Consider the following 26,151-nt stretch of genomic DNA (forward strand, 5'->3'; position numbering starts at 1 on the left):
AATAGTATTTCGGTGGCTAATCTATTTTCAATTTTATTTTCAATCCTTTCTTCCATTCCTTTCGACTTGTCCCTCAATTCTTTTCGACTCCCAAATTGAGTGATTTTCAGTTTACCCCCAAATTCGATTTTGTGTCACACTTATGCTCCAACGTTTCGTGCCAAACCCTAGCTTCGTCAACAACTCTGGACAACTCGTGTTTGAACGTAAATTCGTCAACAACTTGTATTTTCGTCATAGCTTGTGGAGTTTCTTGTGTATTCTAGCCAAACTCCATTTCTGTTTCTAGGTTAGGAAACTTTATTCTATTTTCCCTATTATATTTTCACTGGCCAAACTCACGCTTCAGTTGTATCTATGTGCCCTATTATATTTTCATCCCCCATTTTGCTTAATCTCAGAACTCACGATCCCCGTCTCCATTTTCTTTCACTTTGCGAGGTATTGCATCCATCCTCCGTGTCCGTTCTTGTTATCGCTTACACAGGTCAGAATGTTTTTTTTATGTTGCATTGGGATTTTTTCCACATTGGGTTATTTTTTCTATGTTAGGGTTTCATATCCTTGTTGCAATTTCATACGCAAGAAGCTTGAACTTATAAGATTGAAGGCTGTAGTTCTTGAATAAGCCATTTTCACCTCTCTTTTGGTTGTTTGAAATATAATTATAGCCATTGATTTAGGTATTGTTTTAGCCACTGATTTTGCCACCAATACTATTTTAATTAAATTAAAAAACGTACCTATTTGCGATCGAAAGTTCAGTTGTGACATTGGTCTCCAATGCTTCAAGGTGACCAAATTTTTTAGTAACTGATTAGTGACTACAATTTCGGTGGCTAAAAGTTTTGCGACTAAGGTTTTTGCCACTATTTATGTTCGGTGGCTAGAGGTGTTTGCCATCGATTTTACCCATTTAGCGACCGATTTCGTTAGTGTTTAAATGACATTTTTCTAGTTGTGAATTTAGTGACATAAAACTTGTCTGTGGGATAAAGTCTTACTCAATTAGGCTCATATAAACCAAAACCAAATGATAAAACTATTATGTTTTACAGTGCAAACACGCATCTTACATACAAAAAAAACATAGTACATACAAAACATATATTACGTATAAGAACATATAGTACGTACAATAAACATATAGTAATATTTTCTTCAGTTTTATATGAAGGAGTTCTTTCATCAGATAGATCTAAAAAAAAATCATATGTCAATCCTAAATTAACTCATACTGTAATTCAAACAAAATGCACAAATGCACTATTTGACCATCATACCAATAAATATTTCATCATAAAAATGGATATAAAACAAAATTATATACTCCTCGTTATTTTAACAAAACAGAATGTGTATTTTTAATTCATTTTCAACCTAAAAATAATCATCACACCCATTGTCCAAACACATGGTATCAATTGTCATAAGCAAGTAGCAGCATTTCGCATTACATGAGTACATAAAACAAATCTCGGACTCCTTAGAGCAATTTCGACAAAGCCTCGAAAGGTCGTAGTGTCGTTGCTCCAAGACCTTTTGTACCCCTAACAGCAACACGCAACGGTGGGTTAACGACACCACCAATGCTGATAATATTAGGTTTGACACCAAACATAAAGAAAAAAAACCACAAATAAAGAATCCAGAAGGACAACCGCAATAGATCCAAAACAAGACAAAGGCAAAGGTATTTAACCTTGCTCTAATACCAAATGTAAAACTAATGCGGAAAAAGGATAAGGATTAACCTTTAGTCATTGTCACTATCATAAGAATCCTTTAATGTGTTTTTTCATTTCAAACTCCCAATCTCTATACTTTGATACTTTGATGGTATAATATACGGTAGAAGAGAGAAGAGAGCATATTTGATGATTCAAAGCACATGTGAAATCTATAGAGTTCTCTACCCCCATCACATAATAGTTGTTGTCAATTATATAAGAGTAGTTGTTGTCAATTATATGGGATTACAATATCAAAATTTATACAATAATTATAAAATTGATTGACAAATGGACCACATCTACATCTATTGGAAATAATTGACCATGTGAGTATCTCATATTATCTCACATATCACATATTTGGAAAATTTCTAACACTCAATTATGGTACTAATCAGACTATATTTCAAAATCCTATAAAGCAACTAACTCATACAATTTAGAATCCTAACCCCAACTCAACATATAATACTCATCACACACCTCAATCATTTATATAACTCATAGTACAATCATATAGTTGGTAAGTTCAACATAGGTATATCTTAGAAACAATGCAATTAGATTTTCTCTTACTCGTAGACAACTAAAAAACTCAAAGAGTACCAAATTTCCTTTAAACTAACTGAATGATCTATCTATACCTAGGAACAACACAAACATGTTCATGACACGCAATTGGAACAACTGATCAACAAATAATTGTATAGAAGACTGAAACGCCACATGCGAGCTAAAGGAACTCACATGCAAAAGAAAGAACAAACAAACCCATGAAAGAAAATCAACTTATTCTAAAAGAGAATCTGATTAGATAGAAGTTGAGGGTTTGCTGTAAGGATCACTCCAACAATCTCCAATCTTCAAACAGGGGAATGGGGAGTGAGAAACTCTAAAGAGAAGTGAAAGAGCTATATAAAAGTGGTTTCTACATAGGCAATGTGTTTTTAAATAATAAAAATCGTTTATAAAACTTCTATTTATACTTTAACTTTTTAATATTAAAATAATCTAATGTCAATATTTTAAACACACTATCAATTTTAAAATATCAATTTATAGACCCTTTCATTTCATCCATCTTCCTTTAAAAACTTAAGAAATGTTAGGATCAAGCATTTACCACTAGACCAAAAGTTATAGTCATTAATCACGGCACAATTTTTACTCAAAAGTGTAACACAAGCCCAAACATCATGATTTGATTGTGACCCGATCCATTTGGCGTTGGTCATAATTGATGTCACCTGTAACAAAAAATAGTTTGAAAAAAAAAGTTGACAACCAAAGTAGAGTTACATTCTAACAACAAACATTTATAACCACAATCTACTAAAATCTTTATCCTTAGTGTACCGACCATAAGCTCTGCATAAAAGGATCTGATAATGCTATGGTAAAAAAAGGAAAGACTAATGTAGTTCTCATTGCTCCCTCTGATAATGGCTCCACAATAAATGAGACATCTTAAATTTCATAATTTTTAAGACAATTCATCTTTCTTTCTTTGAAAATCCAAAGAACGATGTAAAAGAAAAAAGTTAACAAATTGATTTGTATTCTAACAACAACCATCTATAACCACAATTTACAAAAAATACTTATCGTCAATATAACAACCATAAACTCTTCAAAGAACTTTCTTTAATAATGTCTCCACAAGCAGAATGATATATCCTTTGACAATTACATCAATATTGATTTTAACTTACGCGAATGACATTAAAGACCTAAGTTCTTTTTTAGGATCTTGTTTCACAAAATCAACAACATCATTGTTCATACTTATTTTAGAATAATACCTAACATCTTAATGTGTCTCTGAATTGTGTGTATAACAAAATTCAAATTTAGACTCCTTAAAGTCCAACATGATTTATCATCCTCCACACAATTCAGAAAACATAAGTAACAACGGTAACTTAATTATATTTTTAAAATTGCTGATAATAACAAAATAATTACTTTTTAAATTTCCACCTGTTAAGAAATTAACGAAAAATACACTTTTTATTTTTTATTTTAGCTTTAGATACGACTTTAATCTTTTGAATTTGAAATAAATTTGTTTTCTCTTAAATTTAAATTATTCTTGTTGATCTTAAAATTAAAAACCGTCTTCTACCTTAATAAGTCTAAATTATTATTAATTAAACACTAAACTTGTGCCAGAGTTTTGTAGTGATAAACTTATACATTTTTAGGTTTGAACTTTTAGTCCCATATATTTCTATTTGTTGGTTTTTATCTGAAATTTCGTTTTTAATCTCTATTGTTAGTGACATTTAACAATTATCACAACAAGAAAATTTGTTATTAGTCACCGATTTTAATTACAAAAACTAATTAGTCACTATAATAATTAATTTAGATACTAATTTATAAACTCAAATTTATTATTGACTAAAATAGTTTTTAACCAAGGCCAAATGCTCTACAAATTTTTTAATTAATTAAAATGTTGTGAACCTATGGCTTCGGTTCATGACAGACCCGAGGCAGAAAAGCGCCTCTATGGCTTCGGTCGTCTACAACCAAGGCAGAAAAGCACCTCTATGACCTCGGTTATCACTCGAGGCCAAAAGACACCCCTTTTGGTCTCGCCCTAATATGCCTCAGTTCTAAAATCGAGGCAGAATAACGAAACAACGGGGTCAAAAGCCCTTACTGCACTAGTATGTCAATTTAGAAACCAATCTAGAAACTATTTTAGTTATCAATAAATTTTAATTTATAAGTTGATATCTAAATTGATCATTATATATAGTGACTAATTATTTTTTATTTACAAAATTAGTTATTAATAAAAACATTTATTGTAGTGTTAGGTGTGGCAATGCGAGTCGGCCCGACCCGCACTTGGCCTACAAAATGTGAGCTGGCTGGTCAACCTCGCATTTTCAACGTAGGCTAAAAATTTTGGTTCGTCTCGCATAAGTGCGGGCTCGTGGGCCAACCCGCCTATTTTTTTTTAATTCATATGATAAAGTTTTCAATGTTCAACAAATTAAGAAACTTTAATAAGTTCACAAAATTAAGTAAAGACTTTGGAAAGTTGGATGATAAATTGATAATTTAACATTTTCATCATATTCATATTCGTTTTTTGGACATACACTATGTATTATTCAAATTTTAGCACACTAAAAAATACACAATACTTGTCTTTTCTAGTCATACAAAACTTTGGAATGTTCATGCAAAAATCTATAAGTAAAGTAACTACACAAGTGCAAGTTTTTATTTATTTATTTATTAATTTATGCGAGTTTTTATGGGTTAGACTTCTACGGACCAGCAGACTTAATGTCCTGACTTACCCTGATTTTTTTAACGGGTTAAGACCATATTGCCATCCTATGTAGTTGTAGTGTATATTTCAAATGACTACTAGATAGAAAATTTTTAGTTTCTAGATATTTTGACATTAGATCAAGTTTGATTTATCTTTTAAAAATAAATTCCCAAAAAATGAAGTTTCCGCCAAAAAAAATATATATTGAAAATAACATCACAACACTCTTACTGAGTCATTATGATAACGATTTTACTGAATCATGATAACGATTTAATATTACTTAATGAAAAAAATAACATTTTGCTACTTGATTTGAATAAAATCTGTTAAAAAGAACTGATACTTGTTACCAACAAAATAGATCCTTGCTAGGAATTGGTTCGTTATTCCTAGGAATCATGATTTCTGTTCCCTCAATATCAAATGTCCATCACAATCAATGCCAACCAGTTCATGTTAAATAATCATAAAATCAAATCACTCTCATCTTCTGAAATATTAATTAACTTATAATAATTAATATCAGGACATATTTTAAAGTATTAAAAAACAATTTCAATATTAAAACTAAAAAAAAAAAACAAATTTAATATGAACTAAATAATTTTTTTTTTCTATTTATTTATCTTCTAGGTAAATTGTGAACCAAATTCAATTGCTCTTCTTTTATCTGTATTTACAGTATACTATCTCTACCTCCATTATAAACATGATGGTGGCAAACAAAGCATCAATCAAATGAAATTGTAGTTTGGTGTGGTTTTGAGGGATTAATTCAGAACCTCTCAAACAATTTTGTTCTTCAATCCAATCTCAAAAAATTCCTTTTATCAATCATTCTTCCAACCACAAACTCCAACATTCTGCTTCTGATGATGTTGACATCTAGGTATGCGAAAATCATTGAATTCTTTCACAATTCTTCGTTCATAAAATCATTGAAAAATTCGTACAATTAATTAATTGTACTTACATACGCAATCCCAAACATGGTTGAAGAAATTTTAGGTTTTCAACCAATTATGAGCAACAACTTTTTGTTCTTCTTCTTCTTCTTCTTTTTCCTGCGTTAGAGGTAAGAAATTTTTAGTATGTTGCATCAGAAAACTTGCATAATTCTCAAATATTTAACCTAAATGTGGGATATATATGTATCTCTTCTTTTACCCCTAAATGAGAAATTGTAATTAGGGTTTTGTCTGAATTTCCAAGTAAAAAACTGGTGCCCCTTTTGAATTTTTATCAGAAATTTATTAACTTTTTGTGCAGTTAATAAAAAAATATCAATATCCAACCATCTGTGTCCACAAAAGTCAATTCCAAAACCATTTCTATAATCTTTCATGTTTTGAACCCATTTCAAGACCAATTCTAAAGTCTATATAACATGCCTAAGTTGTTCACTTTTCCTGTGAAGGACCCAAAAACTCATCATGCACTGTGCAATGATGAGACATATATATATATATATATATATATATATATATATATATATATATATATATATATATATATATGAATATGAAGTGCATTAATTGAAGTCTGCAACACTCATGGTATTTCCCTTCAACTGGGTCCATCACAGATTGCTTTCATTTGTTAATGGCAGCTTTTCTTTCTATCAAAATTGGAATGCTGAGACCACAAAAACCATTTATTCGTCCAACATAAAATGCCAAAATCAAATTTTGCAGACTCTCACGTGACACAATAGCAGTCCAATTTTCTTTCTCACCAAGAAAATTGACCATAAAATAAACAAAAACATATTTTCTGCACATTAGCTTTTTACCTTTTTCTCTATTGCAACTCTTATAAATCTCCCCTAACACTTCTCTCTCTCTCTCTCACTCTCTCTGTGTATGTGACTCTCTCCACTTTTCTCATGCTTGTTTTCTCAGCTCTCAGAAGCTCTAAACTCATTACATGTTAGTGGCTATGTCTGTGTATATATAATATTGTTGTAGTTATTATGAATATTATCATAAGATACAAGGTGTTGAATCCAAAACCAAGTAATGATGATGTGTGTGACTCTTTTCTGCAGAACTTACTGCAGAATTTGAGCTTCAAGTTCAGAAGCAAGCATGGCTTTGGAGAATTTCTACAACATATTTGGTGCCACAAGTAAGTTACTTCTAACCATTCTTACAAGTTTTATGCACCTTTTTCTTCTGTTATATATGCATGAAATACATAAAACAAAACTGAAACTTTTTTTCTGTCATGAAATGTTCTTCTGTCATGAAATTTTCAGTCCACCATCATTTACTATATACTACATAAAGTGCAGAACTTTACGTATATATAACATTGAATTTCTCATCCATAGAACTGAAACCAGTCTTATTTGCAGTGATAAATAAGATCAGTGGAGGGTGAAAATTTTGTTTTGATTGATTGAAACTGAGGGTTTAATCTGAGTTTACAATACTAATTAACTAATTAAGATTATGTGTGAGCATTTTACTTCATGTTTTATTCTATTTGTCCTTTTGTTCTTCACTTCTTTGATGACCCCTCTGTTGTTTTATCCCATGTTTTGAAGGAATTTTGTTTTTCAGTTGAAAGAGATTTTAATATTTAATAAAAGAAAAAAAAAAGAGAGGAAAAACAATCACTAGTTTGTGATTCATAATATGAAATATATATAGTTTGTTTTCTCCAAAAATACATTCTATCAACAATTTTAACTTGTTTATATTATATATATATATATATATATCATAAACTGATATTATTCGCAATCTATTGAGTGATTTGTATCATTACTAAAAATTTTCGTATAAGTGATTTTCTACAAAACAAATTTCAAAATTAAAAATTGGTAAAAAATATAAATTTTTTACTAGTGTATGTAATATTTGTAACATGTCTCTGATTATTCATATAATAAGTTAGTTTTATATAATGGTGAAAGAATTAAATTCACGTTATTAATAATGCATAATGATCAAGATTTAAAGTTATACAATTTTTAGAATATAATATAATCATTTTAAAAGTCTACATAACTAGTGAAATTTTATTTTATAATTTTTCATGATAGAGTTTTTTATTTTTATTTTGATACCCGTTTTCTTTATTTCTCATAAGAAAATAACAACTCAACCATACATAATGGTTTCTCTTTTCTACTTTTTCTTTCCGTGCATATTCTCCTTTAATCATTTCATACACTTTTAAGTTTTCTTTTTTAATAATGTCAGAAAGTGAACTTTACATTTAATCGAACTTCATAAAATTAATTTAATTAATTTATAAATAAATTTTTATCTTATTTATATGTAATAATTTCATTTCACTTATAACGTTTAATCTTCAATATGTTCCTTTACGTCTAAGATTATTATCTAAAATGAGATTTGTTTCTAACTTATAACTTAACTTAAACTATATTTCATAAAAAAACATTTTTACTCTTTCAATTTTTTTTTAATTTTTATTTATATTAAATATCTATAAAGATTTCAAATGTGTTTGTATAGATATTTAAACTTTCTTCTTTAATATAAAATCCTTAAAATTATTATATTAATCTTGTCTTTAGAAGATATGAAAGGACAATTCAATCATTGAATTAAACACACACACTTCCTAAAACTTTCTAACACACTTAAGTATATAATGACAAGGTGAAGATCAAACTTAAACTTAAACTATAGTTGTGACTAAAATAACATATATTTCAACAATAACATGCTAAATAAAATTAGTTTTCTTACGTATTCAAAGTGAAGTGTAACACTTGTATAATAATATATAAATGTCAAAATATGAATTATTAAACCAAATAATTCCACAAAGTGCTTTCCTAGTAGGTTCCACATACTTGAAAGTGATTGGTGTGAGATTGAAATGACAAATACCACATGACATGACCTTTGTAGCTGTCGGAAACTACATTGTCTTCTAGTTTTATGTGGCTGGATTCATTGTTCTAAGTGCTCAAAATAATTTTCCACCATTTTCATTTTCCTTTAATATAATACTCCACATGCTCACTCTTATCTTCTTTCAAAATAAATTTCCAATTTTTTCCTTCAAGTGGGAAAGACAACAAAACCTAAACTTTGCTTTCTTGATCTTTCAAAATATGGGTTGGAATCCCAAGGGGTGTCTTGTGAAGTTTCTACTTAAAAGATTAGAATTTTCAAGGTAGTAACTTAAAATCGTCACTATGTGAAGAATTTTAATGTTTTAAAAAGTTTGTTTGGGATAAATAATGTTGAATTGAAAAACACTAACACATTCAATTCATTCCAAATAATAACTCACTAATTTTTATATCATAAAAAAATTTGTGTTTAAAAGAAGTAAGTGAAAATAGAAGCAATAGATAAATTAGGTTTATTTGGTATCGTAAAAAAAAGAAATAAGTGAATTGATCAATATTTTTTTTTTACTTTAATTTCCTTTTTATTTATCTTTCTTTTCTAGATTTTAATATCTTTTTCACCTATTTATTTTACTCACTTTATCAACTATTTATTTTTCTCTTTTCTACCCATCACACCTTAAAGTTTTAATTTTGAATATTTTTATATTCCGATGTTTACATCTTCACACTACCATTTCAAAACTAATAGATACTCAAGATATAAATAATGAAAAAAAATACTATAATAATCGGAGAAAAAAAACTATTAAACAAAAAAATAATTATATGAAATGTTCAGAATGAGAACATGGCACACATGTTAAGATGAAATAAGTAACTAATCAGAGAAAAATTTATGTTTTCGAGAAAACAAACTTTGTTTTGAAAAACAGTGACAACGATGCGGTGCAGTGATTCCAATTACTTTGTTTATAGGTTTCGGGTTTCTCGCAAAATTTAACTTTTTGTGTTTACATAATGAATATACGACAAATATTCCTTAATTCATTAAATTTTAGGAACAAGACAAAGGCTTTCACAATCATTGCTGAGTTGTTTCGTACATTGCTTTCAACTTCACACAAACTACTTAAACTAATGTTAAAAATCATACTCCGAATGCAGAGTCACACACCTACCAATATTATAAGTTATTTCAATGAAATATTCGAAGTTTTGATTCATAATTTATATATAAATAATTGAAAATATTATCTTACTACTAAATTTTCATAAACTTTTTCTTATAATCTTAGGTAATATCTTTTAAATAAATTTTTTTTTAATATTTCAAAATTATTTAAAAAATAATACATCATGTTGTAAGAGAAAAAATTTAGTAGTTAAAATATCATTGTTCATAATTTTGTTCTTTTCTGTTTTTTAATTATAAAAACAACTTAGACAGTTATTTTAGGACTGGTGAATCATTTTATATTACTTTAAGTTTATTAGATTCTTAATGCATACTTATTTATTTTTATGTTGCTTTCTTTAAATAGGAATAACAAATGAAACGAGGGAATAGAGAATTTGAAAGTTGTTAAAGACAGATATAGATCTTGTGAGGAGGGAAAGAGAATAACTTTGGGAATTACGTGAAAGAAAAATAAAAATAAATCAATAAGTAAAAAATATATATATTAACAAAAATATATGTATAAAGAAAGAATAAATGTATAGTTAATTTATTAATTTTATTTTTAAATGCATGGCTATTAATTTAGTCTTTAAAAAAAGTAAGAACCTGAATTGGTATGTGGATGTGTGGAAATTATATAGATTCAACCTTGAATAGTATAATTTAATAATGACAGAATGGTCTTTGTTATTTACTGTTAATAGTCTTTAAAATTATGTTTTAATAATAAATTAGTCGTAAAACACAAGAAGATATAATTGATGGATCTTTGACACTTTCAATATTTCAATTACTAATTAAATTAACAGTATCTTATGTGTTTAAGAACTAAAATTCGCATTTTTTTTCGATTTACTTTATTCAATGGTAAGTGATGATTATTGAATTAGTGGCTATTAAGTTTTATTATCTAATTTATTTATATAACTTATATAATTGTCTAAACGTTACTATAATTAACTTTATAAAATTATAACACGTGTTTATTCTATAAACACTTACTAAAACAATTTATTGTACTTTATTTTTATTTTTAACTGTCTTTATAAAACAATTTATTCAATAAACATTATTCAACAAACACACTCACCTGAATTAATGATTTATGGAAATTAAAAAACTTCATAATGTAACTGTTACTGTACCCACTGTTTTCAAAAACTATGTCCTAAACATAAAATCGTATACTTGACTTAAGCATAGTATTGAAAATGATATTGGCGAATGATTTCGCCACGTGGATATTCTCTCAAATTATCCCAATTTTGATAGAGAATTTACAAATTAATTAGTTACATATATAAATATATAAATCATTCTCCTGTGTCTTTCGATTATCAAAATATTTTTAATTATTTATTTGTTCATTAGTTTCGTAACATTTATGGGACATTTTTGTATATTTATTCCATTGTTATTTAATATTTCTAATTAATTATAATTTATTATTTGATATTTTATATAAAAAATTATTTTTTATATTAAATATTTGATAATATTATATTTGATAATGGAAAATTAGATTTTAATAAAGGTTTTTTGACAAACCTTTTACAATGCATATCTATCAGCATCTCAACGGATAAAGAAGTTTTGATAAGATTTGAAAAAAATTTGAAAAAAGAAAAAAATGTTTGGTATGAATAAAAAACAAACTTTATCAAAGTTTATAAAAAAAAAAAAAAGTCTGCAAAAAAAAAAAATTATCAGTTCCGGTTTCATTGTTATTCCTAAAACAAGTCTTGCATGCATGAACGACATCGTTAATTTCTTGAACAATGAAACAACCTAATCACGTTTAATCTTAACTTTTGTTGGAACTATATGACATATATCTTCAAAAGTTGACATGAATGGTTTCTTGACTTTGACAGAGCAAAAAACGCAGTTTTGGACTTCATGGCAGCCATTAGAATCACCATGCTTGTTGGAGCACGTGATTTTACCAGTGGAACTTGGGTTCTCTGTGATCCTGTTAATCCAACTCCTAAGAAAATATATGAGCCTGATCAGAAAGCAAACCAAGGTTCCAGATGGTGCCACAAAATCGATGCATCCACCAGCAATCAAACACGGTTTTGCTTACAAAATCAGCATTGTCAGCAACACACTGTTGCTGGGTGTTCATGCATCACTGCTGCTACTGATGCTGAATCAAGAGACTCAATGCACCTCAAAGCTTCAGGCTTTCACATCAGAGATAGTTCAGGTGTTATCATGGGTCACTAGTCTTGTAGCAACATGGAAGACATCAAAATCAAGCACACATTTCCCTTGGATTCTGAGGGCTTGGTGGCTCTGCAGTTTCATCGTGTGCATCATAAGCACAGGCCTTCATGTCCATTTCAGTGTCACCAACAGTGGCCAGATTAGCATCAGAGAATATGCAGATTTTCTTGGTTTGATTGCTTCATCATGCCTTCTGGTTGTTTCCACAACTGGGAAAACAGGCACTGTGATGCTTGCCACAAATGGTGCAGCAGAACCACTTCTTGGAGAGAAAACTGAGAAACATTCGGAGATTCTAAAGGAATCTCCATATGGAAAAGCCACGCTTCTGCAACTCATTAATTTCTCATGGCTCAACCCTTTGTTTGCAGTAGGGTATAAGAAACCCCTTGAACAGAGTGACATTCCTGATGTTGACATCAAAGACTCTGCTGAGTTTCTGACATGTTCCTTTGATGAGAGCCTTAGGAAAGTCAAGGAGGAAGATGGCACTGCAAACCCTTCTATCTACAAGGCGATCTACCTTTTTGCTCGGAAGAAAGCTGCACTGAATGCATTGTTTGCAGTGGTGAATGCTTCAGCATCTTATGTTGGTCCATACTTGATAACAGACTTTGTGGATTTCTTGGGAGAGAAGGAAGCTCGTGGCTTGAAGAGTGGATACCTTCTTTCACTGGCTTTTCTCTGTGCCAAAATGGTGGAAACCATAGCTCAGCGCCAATGGATTTTTGGAGCCAGACAATTAGGCCTTCGCCTCAGAGCTGCATTGATATCTCATATATATCAGAAGGGTCTGCATCTGTCGAGTAGATCGCGCCAGAGTCACACAGGTGGTGAGATTATGAACTACATGAGTGTAGATGTGCAGAGAATCACAGATTTTGTTTGGTACGTGAATGTGATATGGATGCTGCCAATACAAATTTCCTTAGCAGTGTTCATTCTGCATACGAATCTAGGACTAGGTTCATTGGCTGCACTGGCTGCAACATTGGGAGTGATGACCTTGAACATACCTCTAACAAAGATACAGAAAAGATACCAGGCCAAGATCATGGATGCCAAGGACAACAGAATGAAAGCAACTTCAGAAGTCCTCAGAAACATGAGGACTCTGAAGCTTCAAGCATGGGACAGTCAATTTTGTGAGAGGATAGAAGCACTGAGGAATGTGGAGTACAATTGGCTAACAAAGTCCTTGAGGCAAGCAGCATTTTCTGCCTTTATCTTCTGGGGGTCACCTACATTCATTTCTGTGATAACCTTTTGGGCATGCATGTTCATGGGGATTGAACTGACAGCAGGAAGGGTCTTGTCTGCATTTGCAACATTCAGAATGCTGCAGGATCCTATATTCAGCTTGCCTGATCTGCTCAATGTCATTGCTCAGGGAAAAGTTTCTGTTGATAGAATCGCTTCATTCCTCCGTGAGGAAGAAATCCAGCATGATGTCATTGAAAATGTAGCAAAGGAGAGAACAGAATTTGATGTGGTTATTGAGAGAGGGAGATTCAGCTGGGATCCTGATTCAACAACTCCAACCATTGATGAAATAGAGTTGAGAGTTAAGAGGGGAATGAAGGTGGCAGTGTGTGGATCTGTAGGTTCAGGAAAGTCTAGTCTTCTATCAGGGATTTTGGGAGAAATATATAAACAGTCTGGGAATGTTAAGATCAGTGGAACAAAAGCTTATGTTCCACAATCTGCATGGATACTCACTGGAAACATAAGGGACAACATCACCTTTGGAAAAGAGTACAATGCTGATAAGTATGACAAAACTGTTGAGGCATGTGCATTAAAAAAGGACTTTGAGCTATTCTCATGTGGTGACATGACAGAGATTGGAGAAAGAGGGATTAACATGAGTGGTGGACAGAAACAAAGGATACAGATTGCTAGAGCAGTTTACCAGGATGCTGATATATACCTTTTTGATGATCCTTTCAGTGCTGTTGATGCTCATACCGGTACTCACCTCTTCAAGGTTAGTTACATTTTCTTCAGACTTCAAAAATGTGTGCAAACACTTCATGGTGTGAGAAACAATTGCTTTACTATTTTGTCCACATGTTTTCTGCAGGAGTGCCTTATGGGGATTCTCAAAGAGAAAACTATAATTTTTGTCACACATCAAGTTGAGTTTCTCCCAGCAGCAGACCTCATTCTGGTAAATGCACTGTGAAAGTTTGTTTATTTCTTTCTTCTAATCACTGAAGAACAAATCAAATAATGCTAGTAGAAGACATTAAAATATGATAGTGATATATAATAGCATATTGTCAGTGTTGCTTAGTGTATAACAAATGGTGACCCAAATGAATCTAGGTGATGCAAAATGGAAGGATAGCACAAGCTGGAAAATTTGAAGATCTTCTAAAGCAAAATATAGGATTTGAAGTTTTGGTTGGTGCTCACAGCAAAGCTCTGGAGTCAATTGTTGTTGCTGAAAACTCAAGTAGAACAAGTTTCAATTCAATAGCTGAAGAAGGGGAATCCAACTTGAACTCCAGGTCAAGTCTTCAGCATGACAAAGTGCAAGACAATCCTCCAGAGGACAAAGGAAATGATGGAAAGTTGGTGCAAGAAGAGGAAAGAGAAACAGGAAGCATAGCAAAAGAAGTTTACTGGACTTATTTGACCACTGTCAAAGGAGGAATGTTTGTTCCTCTCATTCTCTTGGCACAATCTTCATTCCAAATTCTTCAGATTGCCAGTAACTATTGGATGGCTTGGGTTTGCCCCACAAGTAGTGATGCCAAGCCTATATTTGACATGAATTTCATACTACTTATTTATATGGCACTCTCAGTTGCTGGTTCATTCTGTGTTCTTCTGCGAGCCATGATGGTGTTAAATGCTGGACTTTGGACAGCACAGTCACTTTTCACAAAAATGTTGCATAGTGTGCTCCGAGCCCCCATGTCCTTTTTTGATTCTACCCCAGCTGGAAGAATCTTGAATAGGGTAAGTTCGCATTCATAACAATTATATTTAGGATTAAATATGTTTTTAGTACATGAACTTTGACGTGTCCATGTATCTGTGGATCTTCCTTGAAGTGTTCTTTTCTCAATAATACCAACACTTGAAAACTTTTGTTTCAGGCTTCCACAGATCAAAGTGTGCTAGATTTGGAAATGGCAAACAAAGTAGGATGGTGTGCTTTCTCAATAATACAGATTCTAGGAACCATTGCCGTGATGTGTCAAGTGGCATGGCAAGTATTTGTCATCTTCATTCCAGTTACTGCAGTCTGCATATGGTATCAAGTATGTGATTCCTTTTCCTTTTTGATCTATATATGACAGCACAAACAAAAAGTGAGACACATTCCTATTTTCAAAATGTACACTAGATCTAATATGATTTCTCAAGCAATGAAAGTCACATCAGTCAATGATGTAACAAAGTTAAAACTAAGACATTGGAATTGGATGTTACAAACTATGTGAAATTTCAATTTGAATTTTAAATAAAACATTTTAAACACAGTAAGGAAGTGATAGTACTTGTTGGAAGTCACGTATCGACTAGAAATAAGACAATTTATATATATGGGATTCAAACCTTACCTTATAAACCGATTTTGTAAGATTGAATTAGGTTTAAAGTCCACTTCTTAGCCGTACTCATCTTAAACCAATAGACAGAAAATGACTGTGAAGTTAGTCTCTTTCTCAGTTTCTAATCCTAACAGAGGTTGAATGATTTTTGTTTCAGAGATATTATACTCCTACAGCTAGAGAACTGGCTCGCTTAGCGCAGATTCAGATCACTCCAATTCTCCATCATTTTTCAGAATCTTTGGCAGGAGCAGCATCAATAAGAGCTTTTGATCAAGAAGGCCGTTTCATATACACCAATCTTCTCCTTGTGGATGGCTTCTCAAGGCCATGGTTTCATAATGTGTCTGCAATGGAATGGCTTTCTTTCAGATTGAATTTACTGTCAAATTTTGTTTTTGCCTTCTCATTGGTCATGCTAGTGAGCCTCCCTGAAGGAATAATCAACCCAAGTAAGTACTAAGTTTTTGTTTGGAAACTTGACATTATCAATCACAACACAAACATTCATGTTTCATTGAAACACCCAAATATATCATCAGATAAATCACCTTTCATGAATTAAGCATTACATTTTTCTGCATTGGATTTGTTACAGGTATTGCAGGACTTGCAGTAACATATGGGATCAATCTGAATGTGCTGCAAGCTTCAGTTATATGGAACATATGCAATGCAGAAAACAAGATGATATCAGTTGAAAGAATTCTTCAGTACACAAATATAAAAAGTGAAGCACCTCTTGTGATTGAAGACAGAAGGCCACCAAGCAACTGGCCAGAAACTGGAACAATATGTTTCAAAAATTTACAGGTTAGATAGCAACAGTTTAAAACATGTTTAAAAGATGTAAGGAATATATTATAATATGTATAAGAGGAACACATGCATATGGTAAGCAACATTAGAGTTTAATTTCTGTTCACTGTATGTAAAATGTTTTACACTATCAACCCACCAAAGATCATAAAGAGATATGCTATTATATGATAAACACATATGCATTATAGATATAGCTAATGAGATAATCAATGTAAATGTCAACCAACTTCCAATACCTGGTAATTTCTGATTGAATAATAGTGTAAACGGCCTATAGATTCATGGATGAATTTCAATTCTCTGCTGGATTTTTCTGTACTGTTCATCTGTTGTGTTTTCAAAATATACTGACAAACACTGATTTTAATGTTTTAAAATATATTAAATAGATTTTTAAAGTATCAACATTAGTCTATTGTTAATGCTTAGTAGGGAACAATACCAACAAACAAGTAGAGAACCTGGATTCTGGACCACCGAATTTGGATTTTTTACTGGGTTTTTCTGTGTTATTCCTCTGTTGTGCCTTCAAAATATACCGATGGACCAATTTTTATATCTTAAAATATATTAAAAATATTTATAAAGTAACAACATCAGTGTATTGTTAATGCTCAGCAGAGGACAGCACTACTGAAAAAACTCAGAAAAGAACATGGAGTCTTCATGGACTTTTTCCTCAAAACACTTCTTGCAACTACATTTTTCTTTTATGTCCATGAGTTCTTGAATACTTATATTCTACTATGCAATTAAATGTGTGACAGATACGTTATGCTGAACATCTACCATCCGTGTTGAAAAACATCACTTGCACATTTCCTGGGAGGAAGAAAGTTGGTGTTGTTGGGCGTACTGGGAGTGGAAAATCAACCCTCATACAAGCCATTTTCAGGATTGTTGAACCAAGAGAAGGAAGCATTATCATTGACAATGTGGATATATGCAAGATAGGTCTCCATGATTTAAGGTCAAGGCTTAGCATTATCCCACAAGACCCTGCCTTGTTTGAAGGAACTGTTAGAGGAAACTTGGACCCTCTTCAGCAATACTCTGACATTGAAGTGTGGGAGGTAAATAATTTAATCAAACAGTTTGATCTAGAACATAAAAATGGAAGCCAAAATGAAGTTTTAAATTTTTCACAAAGATTATCATCATTTACCAGTGACTTTTTTCATTTTCAGGCTCTAGACAAATGTCAACTGGGCCACCTAGTGAGGGCCAAGGAAGAGAAGTTGGAGTCCCCTGGTTGAACTCTTTATCTTTGAACTTTCATAGTTTTGCAATGCTTGTTTGAGGTATTAGTAATCGTTACAAAAACTGAATTTGATGCTTTTTGTCAGTGGTTGAAAATGGTGATAACTGGAGTGTTGGCCAAAGGCAATTATTTTGCCTTGGAAGAGCCCTGCTGAAAAGAAGCAGCATACTAGTGCTGGATGAAGCCACAGCCTCAGTGGATTCTGCAACTGATGGAGTGTTACAGAACATCATAAGTCAAGAGTTCAAACATAGAACTGTTGTCACAATAGCTCACAGAATCCACACAGTTATTGATAGCGATTTGGTTTTGGTGCTCAGTGATGGTATGTGTATCTATCTATTTGTCTATATGTACATTATTGAAAAGTAAATTTTATGCCTAATTCAATCTTAAAGCTTGAACGGTGAGGTTTGTATCTACTTATATACTATAATTTAACCAAATCTCCAGTGAATGTGAAATTTTCAACATATTCCTCACACGAGACACATGCATGTCGAGCGTCAAACTAGATATCTGTGAATGATAAGTCGTCCAATAGTATGTGAAATAATAGATTCAGAAAATAACAAACTTCATTAGGATTGGCTCTAACATGTTTTATAGAGAAATTTGTCTAAGAAGAAAACTAGTTGAGAAATAGTGCAGTTGGTAATTGAAAGCAAACATGATAATGGAACTAGAAATTTGATATGTTAGATTGATAACAGAGTTGGTTAATGCATGAATGTTATGTTGCAGGGAGAATTGCAGAGTATGATGAACCATCAAGGTTACTTGAGAGAGAAGATTCATTCTTCTTTAAACTAATAAAGGAGTATTCTGGAAGATCACAAAGCTTCAACAGTTTGGCAACACAACATGTCCAAAGCAGGGAAGAATTATAGAACTTTATGGACATTGATTAAGATATTGGAGAGGACAAAACCAGCAAAGGATATACCTATAAAGGGGTTCCTAGTCCCATGTTAGGGTACTTATCCACAGTAAAAATGGTTTCTTCAAGTGGCCCTTCATTGAATATATATATATATATATATATATAATGGTGAAGTAAAGGCACCAGTTTGAGAATGAAAGAGTAAAGTGGGAGAGAAGAGAAAGAAGATCCAGAAATAGAGAATATGAGATCATGAAAGGGCAAATAGGAAGAGCACTTTATATTGGCCATATTGTACAATGGAATTAAGATTTTATGATTAGAGTGTGGAATTTGGGTTGATTTGTTTTGTTTAAAATGCATTTGTGTTGAACACCATAAATCAATTTGAATATATAAACGGGAGTGAAGTAGTCTTATTGTTGGGTTATATATTCTTTCATATATTTTAGTTATAGTTATATATGGGTTACGGTTATCATCATCGAAAGATTATGATTCTATATGGTTATATGATATTAGCTTTATACATATAAGGCATTTGACACCGTTTTAACCCTAAAACCTCTAAGGTAATGGTGTTATGAGTCTTTATTCTTATATAATATTTAATTTTGTCTATTTTATCCAATGTAGAACTTTAACTCACACTTACAATCAAACTTAGCCTTTAATAAAAAATTATCATCTATTTAACCTTTAGTCTATCATGTGAAAATAAAAAGCGAAAACATATTTGAAATTATGATAATAGAAGATTTAAATGAGATCTAATCTTCCATATCAATTTTATTTTTTCCTTTTGAGAAAATTCTTCAATAATTTGTTTATATACAAGAACCTAACTTTTATTTACAGACGGATGAAATTATTTTCTAATATTTCTATTTATGTAGTATCATCTTTCATCACCGCATATTAATATTATTTAATATTTTTAATTTTATAATGTTCGATTAAATAATAATGTATATAACCATAATTTTATGAGTAGACTCCTAATATTGATAATTTTGTTATATATAAGAGCTAAAAGATATTTAAGAATAATATGTTTGGAGAAAATATTAAAATAATATCTATAGAAATTAATATAAATTCAGTACAAAAATAAAAGCTAAAATTTATTCAAAATTAAATGAGTAATTAAGCCTTTAATTTATTAGTTTACAACAAGCATTAGCAAGAAACCCTCTCATGCTAACTGGACTTAATAGGGGAAATATATGGAAAATATGAAATGATTGGACCACCTAATTATCTTTCTGATATTCTAGGATTGAGATAATTTTACTCAAAGAGGAAATTTTACCGATTAAAAGTACTAATATAAAAATAATATGGACTAAATCAATTTTGGATTCTTAATATATGAATTGTTCTTATTTTGAGTACTTTATAATTTTTTTTCTTGAAATTTGATATTTAATAAATTATAAATTGACTTAAAATTTATAAAATAAATATTTTTTATATTTTTTTTTCTCTCTATTATTGTATTGATTCTTGGGAGTTTTTTTAAAATATTTAAAAAAATTCTTTTGATCACTTATTTTTTTTATTATCATAAATTGATATATTTTTGGTTAAATATATTTTTCTCCCTTCACTCTTAATGAAAATTAGAATTAGTCCACCGAATAAATTAATACTACCGTATATACAAACAAATACATAAAAACAAAATCTTCAAGATATAAATTTATTACACGTGTCAACCATTGGGTGATAGTGATAAATGGAAGTGTTATTGATCATAGCATTGATGAGGTTACTCATAATATTCGTGATTTTAAAATGTTAGAAACAATCAAAGAAATACCTTAACAATGAAGATGTTGTTCTCCTTATGGTGAGAAAACATATTGCAAATGGAGTCCATGAACAAAAGCAAATAAACTCAACATCAAAGTGACAATATTACAATGTTTTTTAGTTTTAAAGAATGAGATTTAACATTAGTAGGTTTATGATATGACAGATGGAATGAAGTTTTTAAGCAAATTTGAAAATTTAACAATGAAAATAACGCATTATTCGTTTTTAAAGATTTTTTAAATTGCATGTTTTTATGTGACTCAAGTGAAAATCTAAGATACCTTTAGATATCCACGTCATTACATATAATTGAAACATATAAAAGAAACAAACTCAAACAAAACTTCAATTGTTGACTACTACCACAATCTAAAATACATACTATTAAAACATGTTTGACCGGAAAACACAACTTTTTTTTTTCAGTGTAGATAAGCGTTGTAACATTTGAAACCAAGGGACTACACATTGCTCAAAATGCATTGATGCAATCTCCGCCCTATCTACATCTAGTGCGTGGTGATAGTTGAAAAAAAAAATGTTCTAAAAATTTCACTCCAATACTGAAAAATGACCATCAAAGTGGAGAAATCCTTGGCTTGAAGACGAATCACCATGAGACTGAGATTGTGTTTGCATGAACAACCTCAATGTTCTTTGTAATTGATCTAGACAGGCTTCATTATCATTATGCATATTCTTTATTTTTGCGTGCATCTGATGAGAATGAGTTTGATATTTTCCATATTTCAAATTTCTAGCAATTCTACCATAACTTGTAATTCCTTCGTATGTTGAGTAATCATTGCTTGCATCTCTTTCATTTTAGTATTCTCGGCCATGGAGCTCAGTGAAAGCATCATGTAACAAAGGAAATTTCAATAAAACAGCGTAATTGGAATTCGAAGTAATTGTGTCAAGAAAACCGAGTATCTCCATTCACAATAACCATTTAAAAACTATGAAATTGTTGTCAACAACCCAATTAGAATAATAAAATAAGTTTTAATAAGAGACGAGAACTTTCCAAAAAAAAAAAAAATTAGCATCAGCAACCTGGCAAAAGAAAAAATTGTTCAGAAGAAAATTTCAAAATAGCAAAAAGAAGAAAGGTATATCAAGAGCTCACCACATGCATGCTTTTCATTCACCTTGTTGTATCCTGTACCAATTTCAACATACCATCATAGTCCAAGGCTCAACAACCATTCAAATGTGAGATTAAACATGCAGGTGCTTAATTAGTTCATTTTACCTTAGTCAAAAATGTTCCCTAAAAAAATAATTTTCTTAGAACACCAAAACATACTGGATCCCATAGACAAACAATGAAAGTCTTGATTAGAGTTCTATACTTACCATTAAGATTGGAGAGCATCGTAAAATCATCAAGAGCCACTTTGAGATATATGCATGACTTTAGTGCAATATGCAACTCTAGGGCTGATAACTAAAAAAGGAAAAAGAAAAAAAACAGACTTATTCTGTTTAACTCTATGATCGGTAATTGCGTAGAGCTCCTAATAAGGATCAAAACTATGATTCTTCATATTCAAGAAGATAAAGAAGGGGTGATATAAGCTAGAGAAGACAAAGAGAGTTTAGAGGATTTGATTGTAGAAATGATGATTTTAAAAAAATTAACTTTAATTATTAAATTTTTTATATAATTTAATCCTTTAAAATTAAAATATTTTAATGTTCTATATAGAACAATGAATTACTCGGATTCAGAAATTTTACCCCATTTTCAAGTAGGGCAGAAAAAGGTGGAGTAGAAAAAAGAGTAATTGAGTACCTGCCATCAATTTTTTGAGTTCAGCAGTGATGCGAACATCACTTATAAGTTTACATCACTCTACTCAAATCTTGAAAAGGATATCAAACTTTGTGATGAAGTTCTTAGCAGAGAAGCATCGCAATAAAAGCAAAGGTGGCCATATTTAATTAAATAAATTTCTGTTTATTTTTTGTTGTTGGGAGAGCAAGGAATTGAAATGATTGGTCATGGAATAAAGAAGCGTAGGTATCAAGACTAAAATAATAAACCACAAATAACAGTTAAAATTAGTTTGTCAAGAAATAATTTTCCTTTTGGATTATTATTATATATAACCTCTAGAATCTTCTTTTCTCATCTGTTACATATCATATATTCGTCCACATGATAGATAATAAGATAACAAATATATATATCCTTCACCTTAACAGCACAACATAGTTTTCTATGCGTTTTGTATTTTCCAACTATAACTTGTGAGCTAAGTAGTAAAGTCAGTCAATGACTTTTTTGCATTATAAATTCCTTTCCACAGCACAACACAACACAACATAAACACCGAGCTTTCCTTCCCATCTTCCTATCTTTGTTACAAACTACTACAATGGATGTTATAGGATTCGGTTTTCGTCCCACGGAAGAAGAACTTGTGGACTATTACCTCAGACATAGGTTGCTCGGTAATGATCCACAAGGCCACGTCATCCCCGACATTGACCTTTGTCAAGTGGAACCTTGGGACGTGCCAAGTAATAATCTAAACGTTTAACACTCCATGCATCTTCATGCAACCATCCTTTCTTCTTTATCTTCACTGTTGTTTGTTTTTCTTTTCTTGTTTGAAAACAGTGTATTTCGAGGAATCAGATGCACAATTCGATTTCCCAGAATGGTTTTTCTTTAGTCCTGTTGATTTCAAGTATCCAAACAGTAAAAGGATTAACCGGACAACCAAGTGTGGCTTCTGGAAACCCACCGGAAAAGATCGTGAGATTAGAAGCTCCGACTCCAACACTCTCATTGCCACAAAGAAGACTCTTGTTTACTACAAAGGTCGCGTTTCACGTGGTCAGAAATCCAACTGGGTTATTCACGAATACCATGCTGTCACCTTTCACCAAAGCCAGGTTGGTTCGCGTTTTGGAGAATTTTAACACTCATTGCAAATTATCCTTCTTCATTTTTCTTCACTCTTCTATAGCCTTTGACATATATCAATATATAGTTTAGGTTTTAGCATTTATAACAAGTTTGAGCATTTTGCAGAGGACTTTTGTTTTGTGTCGTCTGATGAAGAAACCTGGGGGAACAACTGAAGGTGGGAGTGATGAAGGGGAGAGCAGTAGAATCATGGTTTCTGGCTATCAGAATCACTCAATAGGAACCACCTTTCAGCAAGACCAAACGTCTTTTCCAAACCCCTCATTTTACGATGCCTATTTTAGAAATGAATCTAACATTGAGCACAATTCATATGAAAATACCCAGGAACAGGAATTCGTGAATTCTTTTCTTGTTCAGGACAATTATATTAACAATGAAGAAAGTACAAATACCTACTTCAATACTTTCACCCAATCGGAGTCATTGAGAAAGGTATATGATACAGATGCCGAGGCCGTCTCTCAACAGGTAAACATATGTTGTCCAAATTTTTCCAATCATACAGTGAGCATCTCCATCTGTTTCTGAACTGTCCTATTACTTTAGATTTGATTTCTTTATTTTGAACACTTTGAATATATCTGTCTATTTTCTTCCGAAATCACTGCAGGGTGATAATATTATGGATATTCCAACAGTGTTTACTAGATATCTTAACTTAGACGAATACCATTCATCAAAAGGGTTTGATTCCGAATTATCAAACGCTGATGTCCATGACGGTGTATGTATGCCATCTCCTATCCATGAAAAAAAACAAGAGAAAAAGAAGAAAAAGAAGAGCATATTTTCTTTCTTCTGATCATCACAGAGGAAGGTTTCAAACAATGCAGTATTCCATGTAGAGGTGAGAAAATCAAGCAGCTTCACTTGAACTGATTTTCACTTTAACATACTATTAATAGACCATGCTGCATGTGATGTATTCTGTAGGCTGGGAAGGATTTTCTCATTGTGAATCAGAAGAAAAATAGTTCAAGAGCCAGAAGCCATCAATCTTGTGATAACAATAGAAAAGGTTCTTTCATCTATATGGAGACAACTTCGTGAAGCCAAAGCCTATTTCCACAATTGTTATGTCTTGTCAACGTAGTTTTAAGGGTTTTTATGTGTGTTTGAAGATGTTAGTTGGGAAGTATTATCTCATGTTACAACTTAAGTACATGTAGTAGTAGTACATGGTGAGTGCTACCACAGTTCCTTTTCCCGTAGTGTGACTACGTGGAAAACTCTGTTTTAAGAATTTCATGATTGTAAGATAGATATGTAAGACATGTAGTTTGCATTGATGGATGCTCACGGCATCTTTCTTAATCTAATGAAATATGTGTGCACGTTTTCCTTTAAGTTATTCATTTTGTACTTGCAATCTTAATATCTTTTTAATTAAAGTATGATGCAAACTCCTAAATCTACATCACAATAGCACTATAGTGTTTCGAAGATTCTTTATCACCAAATTAGTATTTAAAAAATATATAATCTTTTTCAAGTCTGTCCTTTTGTTGCTCCAGTCTAGTTCTCCATAAAGACAAACGTGGTCACACTTTCAATATTTGAGGGACTATTTTGGTGACATCGTAATATTTTTAAATAAAATTTAGGAGTTTACTATTTAAACCTGTGATAACAAAAACCTTAACCTTGTTTTTGGATGGAGCATTTCAACAATGCTCAGAAATTGAAATACTTTATATTTGAATTGCTTGCAATTACATTCCCTTTATTTTCTAAATAACTTGTTTGGATAAAGAAATTAAAATACCTTACATTTTAATTTATTGTTTGGATAAATCAATTGAATTTTGAGGGTAAGGTTGAGTGAGAAGAAATTCAAATTCCACCTATTTTGAGGGTAATTGAATTTCTACTAATTTAACTAATTGAAATACTTCAAAAAAATGATTGCATTTGAAATGTTTTTTAATTTTTTCATCCAAACAAAGCATTTCATTACAAAGAAATTTAAATTCTTCAAAAAAATGAATTACTTCATTAAAATACCTCATCCAAACACACTATAAGGCTAAACAAATCTAGTTTTGTTTTATTAATTTTGAACTGAGATGAACTTTCTTATTCGTAACTAATCTAATTGGTTGTTCTTAAAAGCAATGTCTAGTCGTTGAAACACATCTTACTAAGCCTATGTGGCCTGTACTGAAAATGTTTTGTTGCTGTCACCCAAATTAACCATTCCTGGCCCATATTTTTTTTTTGTCGGGTAGAAGATTTTGATCTGCAACATGAAATGCTTAACCATAATGTAGAAATCTAATTTTTAAGGTTAATATTTCCTTTAAACATTTAATTTTAGCAGCATACGCACAACTCATCATTTTTTTAACACAACATGGTAAAAGTAAACACAACAAAGATATGAAGTAAGAGTGAAATCAAATTTATATAATTAAACACTCATGTCACAGCTTGTATTTTGTTTTTGGTAGACACTTCAAAGAATAATAATGGTTTAATCACACGGAAGATTTCGTTTTCGTTACAAAATCTCAATTAGGTTTTCAATTTCAAAATTATCTCAATTGGGTCCTATTTTATAAAAATTTATTTCAATT

At 31.1% G+C, this 26,151-nt stretch overlaps 2 protein-coding genes across 2 annotated transcripts; both read left to right on the plus strand.

Annotated features, from left to right (window-relative positions):
• The first annotated feature begins 6,807 nt into the window (after window positions 1-6,807).
• On the plus strand, window positions 6,808-19,243 carry LOC114166629 (putative ABC transporter C family member 15). Its single transcript, XM_028051380.2, has 12 exons — window positions 6,808-6,959; window positions 7,079-7,158; window positions 11,927-14,268; window positions 14,365-14,451; window positions 14,610-15,248; window positions 15,389-15,553; window positions 16,005-16,299; window positions 16,446-16,660; window positions 17,437-17,742; window positions 17,857-17,920; window positions 18,016-18,255; window positions 18,675-19,243. Exons 2-12 carry the CDS (start codon window positions 7,119-7,121, stop codon window positions 18,818-18,820), a joined length of 4,539 nt encoding a protein of 1,512 aa, XP_027907181.2. The 5' UTR covers window positions 6,808-6,959; window positions 7,079-7,118; the 3' UTR covers window positions 18,821-19,243.
• A 3,762-nt stretch (window positions 19,244-23,005) lies between these two features.
• Window positions 23,006-24,908, plus strand: LOC114166939 (protein CUP-SHAPED COTYLEDON 1-like). Its single transcript, XM_085668379.1, has 5 exons — window positions 23,006-23,160; window positions 23,261-23,538; window positions 23,678-24,043; window positions 24,186-24,422; window positions 24,509-24,908. Exons 1-4 carry the CDS (start codon window positions 23,016-23,018, stop codon window positions 24,375-24,377), a joined length of 981 nt encoding a protein of 326 aa, XP_085524505.1. The 5' UTR covers window positions 23,006-23,015; the 3' UTR covers window positions 24,378-24,422; window positions 24,509-24,908.
• The last annotated feature ends 1,243 nt before the right edge of the window (window positions 24,909-26,151 follow it).

Source organism: Vigna unguiculata, chromosome 10 (genome assembly GCF_037176805.1).
Source record: "Vigna unguiculata cultivar grain cowpea cultivar isolate G323 ecotype 2 chromosome 10, ASM3717680v1, whole genome shotgun sequence".
Taxonomy (NCBI): Eukaryota; Viridiplantae; Streptophyta; class Magnoliopsida; order Fabales; family Fabaceae; genus Vigna; species Vigna unguiculata.